Raw genomic sequence first — 7,667 nt, forward strand, 5'->3', positions numbered from 1 at the left:
CCCCTCTGTCCACAAAAAAAAAAGGAAGGGCACACTTGTAGATCTCTTTGCTACTGGAGTCTAATTTGCTTTAAATGAGAAAAGACAGAGATTCATACAAAAGCCATCTGTTTTTCCTCACAGAGCTGCCTGTGCCTCTGAAAGGGCATGCATTCATGTGGCTGCCTCACTCTCTGTGGCTCTTTACACATAGACACACCACAGATTAATGAGGCGTCATTACTGGGTATGAAATACTGGGAGTGAATCAACAAAGTGACAAAGTCAAAATGTATAGTACAACACCTGAAGGAGAAAAGCATAATGGCAGTTTCATTCTTCATTCACTTAATTTGTTCTTGAACAATGAGTTTGTTCAATTTCATATGCCCTCCTAGGTAATTTTTCAATGTTAGAATAAATGAAGAAAAAAAAAATCGAATGGGACCACCCCAAAAAAGGAAGGAAGCAAGTGCAAGCCACAATACTGTGAGAGCATTGTTAAATTATCAACAGGTTGAGGGGAGGACAGATAGCATTAAAGACGTTTCACTAAACTGCCTGCTTGTCAGCCATTCTGCACTCTGAATGCGATCAGCTGAGCCCTTGACAGCAGAGGAAAGTTAGGCTGCACTGTCAAATAAGGGTGTGCCTCTAATTTATTAATTCATTTATACACACATCCCCCGTTTTGTCATGCCCCCTTTAGAGAGCAAGTGTATCAGCGCTGGCGCTCTCAGCCAATCACCAAACAGCCAATGCCAGCATGCTTCCCCACATTAACACAGTTTAGCATACACAGTCAATTCTGTAGCGTAAATTAGTCTATTTAGAGTGGGACCAAATAGATTCAGTTTTAGAGAATATTTACACTTGGAAGAGAGTAAAATAAAGAGTGGTAGTGTGGCAGTCTTCCAAGCTGAAGGTTGTGAGTTTGTTCCTCAACCCTTGAGTGATTTTTTTTTTTGTGAACACTTTATTTGTAATTTTCCATTATCACATGAAACAATCTTATCCAACAAATAACAAATATGAACAACCCCAACAAAAACAGATCAGGTTCAATATTGGACTTACATAAATAGAAAAGAGCAAAAAACACACACACACACCAAAAAACAACAACAACAACAACAACAAAAGTGCACTTCGTAGCTATTATAGACATAATGCAAAAACAGATGATGCAATTCAGATTTACAGTTCCAGACCAGGTAAATTGTTCACATATGTTATTAAGGAGTCCCAGGTTTTGTGGAATTTGTTAATGGATCCGTTGAGTGTACATCTAATCTTTTCCAATTTAAGATTCTGCATAACATCCCTTATCCGGGGATGATTTGAGGGAGGAATGGCATCCTTCCACTTGAATAAAATCAAACGTCTGGCTAATAAAGAACAAAAGGCAGTGACTCTCTGTAGGAAACCTTTGACTGATTTTTATTTTATTTTTTTATTTTTTTCATTTTACTCTCTTCCTAGTGTAAATCTTAGCCTACTCTAAAACTGAGTCTATTTTGACCCCTCTCAAAATAGAGTCACATTTACTCTATAGAATTTACTGTGTAGAGTCAGTTAAGATTCTGGCAGCTTAACAACATAAGTAAGCTCCAGTATGTATTAACCACATCAATATCAATGAACAGGATGTCACAAAAGTAACTATAAACTTCTTTTTCCTTTTTTAAATTTGTTTCAAGTATCAATCAGACGTGAGGCCGTCAGCATATAACATCTTAGGCTTTGCAGTTTGTGTAAGCACATCAATCCCTTGCCCATGGCTCCCCAACAGTGTTGCAAAATTGCCAACTGGCAAGAAGTCTTGTCCCTGAAAGTTCTGCGCCAGATTGAGAAGATTTATGACCATAACAATGCTCCACCAATAGTATAATTTACACTATCAATGGCAAAAGCCTACAAAAAAAAAATTCTTGACAATTTGACATGGTGGAGCTGCTAGAATCACCTCTGATGAAAACACAGAACTCCTAGAGCAGGCGTTTGTGCAAAGCCAGGTAAACTCCATCCGCACAGGGCTAAAGTGCTGTTTGAGACAGTTTGTAAAGCCTAAGCCGTGAACTGCTGATGGCTTCAGTCAGTCTGAATAAAAACTGAAACAAACCAGAAAAAAGGACTGTATAGTGACTTTTGAGTCACTTTTTATTGGGTCAGATGTTTGATCATTAACCTTATCATATAGTTTCCTCTAATACAGGTTTCAATTTGGGCTTTAATATATATTTGGTCAGATTTACTGCATTGTTGTTGTTGTAAACGGCATACATGTATTTGTTCATCTCAGATACTTATCCTTATGTGTTGGTCGTGCAAATGTATTATTGTTATAATATAAGGAACAAATGCTAGCAAGTTATCAAAAAATATATTGCCATATTTTGGGGGTCAATTAGTTTTGTCAATGTTACCAAATAATTTATTATTAGAATCATACATACTCAACACTCATATTCAATTGTAATAAAATAACATTTTAAAGGCTATACCACTGCGCTCAGAATACGAATAAGTGAATAGATGTAAGTAAAAACACAGAGCATGAAGGTGAGATGGATTGCCAAGGTAAAAGGGTGTAGAGGCAACAGCAGATTTGGGTTAAGCGGGGGCAGCATCAGGTATTAGTGAGTCCCATTGGGGTGTTAGTTCAGACGCACAGCAACAAACAAGCCCAAAAGCAGAAAAGCGCATACCTTTAGCTTGGAATGAAACTCACGAGATTTCCTTCTGGCTAGAACCTGAATGTGACTAGACACCTGCGGGGTAGGGGAGGGGAGGAAAACAAAGGAAGAGCCTGTAACCATAGCAATGAAAAGCCCCCTGTAACTGGGCAAAGCCAGACGTACCTTAATGGCAGCTTGGATTTCTCGAACTTTCTTTCTTGCTAAGACCTGTATGTGACTAGACACCTCCATTCAAAAGAGAAAAGGGGAAAATAAACAAAACGAGAACACACGTCTTTGTCAGGGAGACAAGGTGCAGGTCAGTGGCATCTCCACACAGCACACCGTGCTAGCATCCAATAAAGCATTATCCCGTGTGTCGTCGTCACTTAAGTGAGCTGATTAAGGAGGATGCAGGCCCCTTTAGAACACATTAAGAGCACACAGATGTGAGCCGCTGTGTGCTGAATGTCAATTGGTTAGTCTCATATTCTTATGGGAACTGGACGAGGCATTTCACCGGCCAAGTTTACTTCCTGTGCAAAATATGGTGCCATTGTTAATGCAATCGTATCAAATGCTAATACGCTAGCAGGTGTGAGTCAAAGAAGATTTCTTATCATCAGTGGAAATTATTATCTGTTGAGGTTTACGTCACAGGAAGTGTGACAGGCCTTAGTTATTACCTGTACACAATAGCGGGCTCTAACAAATGTTGATATCAAAGTCGTAAATTAACCATTAACCTGGTTTCCTTTCATCTCCAAAAATCTCATTTGAAAACTTTTAGGTATTGGAGGTGGGAATGGTGCATTTCCAGTGTCCTTGACATACTCACGTCATTGCGTTGTTGTTACCTTGACTTACAATGACTTGACTTACGAGTTTATCGAGATACAAACCAACGCTTGGCCATTTTTTTCCCTTTGACGTGAGAAATTTTTTTAGATACGAGCAATAGATGTGGCAACAATAAGAAGCAATTTGGCAGCTAGTGGACAATTATTCAAAATAGTGACTTCAAGCTTTTTTAAACACTCCCAGTTCACATTTATTATTTAAAAATAAATATATTATACAAGGTGTACATCTTTGGAAAAACTGCTAGTTTAATGCTCCAAAACAACAGAGACAGGCTAACGTTTAGAGAGATAATTAAAAATATTAACAGGCATACAGTATATTCTTTATTATCTTTGAATAATAATTAATATTATTACTGTATCTTACTGAGCAGTAGTGAGCGTCTTCTTCGTGTAAATACGTATACCTGTAACAAACTGACCCCTGCTGGGAAAGATTTGTACACCAGTAGGAGCACAATGTGGGGCAAAATATGTCACATTTCCATTCAGTTGAATAAGGAAAGATGAATATTCTTGACTGTTTTGAGTCATGAGCATGGTCATCAAACATATTAAACTCGTAAGTCAAGGCATCGCTGTAATGTGTAATACTGCCAAGAATAAATGAATCACAATAACTGCATTAACTTGTTGCTACAGTGCCCAACATGAACAAATACATGCCAACATATTTGTTATGAAACCTTGACTTTCATTTCATACTGTACAGTGTACACAAATGTATTTCACACATCCATAACACATATACTGTACAACATAATATTTCCATTCATCATCAATATGCACATACAATAAATGTTTATTTTTACTAACACAATTTGATGTTGGAAAAATAATTTCATATCCTTAAAAAAATAACATAGGCAAGTCCAATCATCATCAAATGTGGTGTATTCATTCATGTTGAGCACTGTCCAGTATACCTCTGCCTGCAGTCTTGACTGTACAGTAATAACAAAAGTGTATTTTGCTTGACTACAATGAGAAACATCACAATTTACAATAAGGACATACTTTTGGTTTAACAAACCTTGGTATCCTTTCATTCCGAGGTCATGTCCAAATAGACAAGTATTCTAATTAAAACGCCCATTCATAGTGGACTCCAAAACAGACTACTGTATTTGGTCAATTTCATGGAAGGTTGTTTCTTTATTGTTTTGTTGACACTTCACTGTCAGTCTACTTGTTTGGCTGACAGTTCCCATTCCATATTGTTGATATTGTACCGTTAATGGAAAAGAAATTAGTCAGGCATCTGACTGGCCAGTACCAGTCTTTGGTTAGAGTACAGACTAGAGCCACTTGTTACCAAATAACCAAATCATTTCAAAACTGCTTTGCCTTTACTAATAATGGGTTGCTTTTAACAATTCATTATGTTGCTGTCCTTTACATACTAACGTGACATACTAACGTGTCCTTTCCATCCCTTATTTCTGTATTTGCAACATTTATTTCATAGCAAAGAATCTACTGTATAGAGGGGTTCAGGCTTTTCCGCATTTCCCACAATTCATTGCCAGCCATGATGAGAGGCTGTGTTAACGCCTTCATTGCATTTGACCATTCACCCAGCGATCATGCTGACTACATGTACCATTATCAAATGCAAAATATAAAAAAAAGCATTATTATGATTATTGATTATTAAAAAATTTTTGCATTCCAAAGGTTATTTCTGGAAATGGGAAAGCAAAAAACATGACCTACGAAGGCGAGCATGGATGACTACAATCAACAGATTTACAACTTGTTTGGATTACTACCTTTTAGGTACGTTGTCACTGTAAATAATGTTTTTGTATAAAGTACAAAACTGATAATACCTAAAAAATATCATTTTATATTAAATTAATGTTTTGGGTTTTTTGGGTTTTTTTTTGTTTTGTTTTTAAGTAGACCAGCAGAGCAACAAAGCAGGAAGAGGCTCTGACGTGACATTCCAGTGCTTATTCCAGGGACTGACAACTCTTGAGAAAGCATTAATCTACCCTTGATAACAGTTGTCTGTCTATTTGGTTAATGCAGCATCACGAACCCTTCCACAAACAAACCGGTCATAGTTAAGCTTTCTTGACTCTTGTAGTCTTGAAATCTTTCAAGGTGTAAAATGTGATGAGCAAAAAAATAATAATAATAATAATCACAGAACGTCCAGGTATGAAACTGCTGGGAAGATATCATGATCGTTACGACACTCAGACTTGTTGATCTGGTATGGATCTTCACCCCCAATTACAGCGGTTTTCTCCTCGTAGCGAATAAAAGCTTTTTTGTCGACTGACTCAAAATACTTTTCCATCGCCCTGATTTGGTTGATATTTTAATTTTCCACTGTCTAATTTGGAATAGATTATGCGTGAAATGGCAAGCACTGTTGTGAACATAGGATTCTCAGTAAATGCAGCCTCTCTATATAGACGGCTGCATGGGATTGTGGGATACGTTAGCAAAGGTCGAACCCCTCTGTAGGGCTGCACCGATACCGCTGATCAGATTTTACTATGCACTGATACCATATCACCTACCTTCTGGGTGGAAGCCATGTCAACCGTGTGTGTGTGGAGATACTTAAAGCACACGGATGACAACACTTTCAGGTGCACATGGCGACTGGCAATCATGTTTTCATTGATGGCTCGAGATACTTGATAAGTCTTCATATTCTGCTATCTGCTTGTTTTCTGTATGTATGTTCTTTTCTTTTCTTTTTTTTCTCCTAGCCTCCACACTTTTTTTTTGGGGGGGGGCAAATTATGACTTATGAAGTACCACCAAGCTATGCAAAAAATTGAGACTTAATCAGAAAAATACAGTACGCCTACTCTAAATTGTTTGGTATTTGTGTACCATGTTCATTGCATTTTTGAAAAATATTTGATTTAAAAAAAGTACAACTGCAAGATAGAATGGCGTTACCATGTACCGGTATTTGTACTGAATCTAAACTTGTATGTGGTCTGAAAACAGTAGTATCGGTGCAACCCTAGTCATTTACAGATGTGAGAGTACGGTAGTCTGTATTTCGTCATTTTGGCTCCGAAATATGAGCTCATCTGTGGTCAGAGTTGTGCGTGCAGCCTGCTGAGGACAGGACGCAATCCCCAACACAGACGAGAGTAAAAACACTCTTTGGTTAGAGATGGTACCAAATTATTAAGGCTTAGACTTTTCCCATTAATAAAGACTTCTACCACGGCCAAGTGCATGGACTCTGTCATTTGGTTTACAAGGACAAGGAATATTTTCAGTAACTGTGGTTACTTCCTTTTCACATGACATCTCATTGATGCTCAGCTGATTTATCGTATGAAATTAAAGGCTACGTTGTGAGCAAATAGGGTGGTCATGAGTTCATAGAATTGTAAAAGGGGAAACTGACTGATGTTTTCATCTCCAAATTCACTCCCGCTAAGGCTCTTATGTGTTTCAAAGTAGAACTAAGAGTGACAATTTCAGAGATGTCTAAATCCAGGGACATCTGTTCACACGACATGGCCGTGACAGGGGATTAGTCCGCCGTGCAATGTAGACGGCCCCTATCTTCTTACCTGCTTGCGAGTCCTCGTCTTGCCGGTCCGAAGCTTGATATATCTGGCAATCAGCTCATTCCGACCTGCAAGAACATGGAATGGTAAGAGCTGTGGTCATGTGGCGCTTAATTGTCAATGGCTGCACGTGGTCATACTTAACTGTGCCTAGTCATAAAGAGAGTTTGGGCTGAAGATCACATTTTCTAGGTCAGCTCGTATAATATTACAAAGCATGTTTTTCGATGTGTGGCTGGCTAAATGGTCAGACATACACTGGTTAACACACAAGACGTTGGTTTTGCATGAAAACACTACAGGTTTAAAAAAAAAAAAAAAAAAAAAAAAAGCTCTAGGAACACAGCCACTCAAATTAAATCTCATTCTCTTCAAAATCCAACACAATGAAAGACATGTCTGTTGATTGTATTGCAGAGTAGCAAATGTAGGAAATAGGTTTAAAATAGCTGCGACTGGCTGGCAACCAGTCCAGGGTGTCCCCCGCCTACTGCCCAAAGTCAGCTGAGATAGGCTTCAGCACCCCCCGTGACCCTTGTGAGGAATAAGCGGTCAAGAAAATGGATGGATGGATGGGTTTAAAATAGACCAGA

The 7,667-nt window shown here is 38.3% G+C and overlaps 1 protein-coding gene across 6 annotated transcripts in view; it reads right to left on the bottom strand.

The window, feature by feature from the left end:
- The window catches only part of tead1b (TEA domain family member 1b), a 55,377-nt gene that overhangs the window by 16,640 nt on the left and 31,070 nt on the right, over positions 1–7,667 (bottom strand). For 2 of the 6 annotated variants that reach the window (XM_077518449.1, XM_077518448.1), the window contains exons 4-6: positions 7,078–7,142; positions 2,841–2,903; positions 2,688–2,750 (exon numbers count right to left, since the gene is read on the bottom strand). In XM_077518449.1, the coding sequence (XP_077374575.1) occupies positions 2,688–2,750; positions 2,841–2,903; positions 7,078–7,142 (191 nt within the window). Of the gene's footprint in view, positions 1–2,687; positions 2,904–7,077; positions 7,143–7,667 lie in introns of all 6 variants that reach the window. The other 4 variants (XM_077518447.1, XM_077518446.1, XM_077518451.1 and 1 more) reach the window with 2 other exon arrangements.

This window comes from Festucalex cinctus, chromosome 4 (genome assembly GCF_051991245.1).
Source record: "Festucalex cinctus isolate MCC-2025b chromosome 4, RoL_Fcin_1.0, whole genome shotgun sequence".
Taxonomy (NCBI): Eukaryota; Metazoa; Chordata; class Actinopteri; order Syngnathiformes; family Syngnathidae; genus Festucalex; species Festucalex cinctus.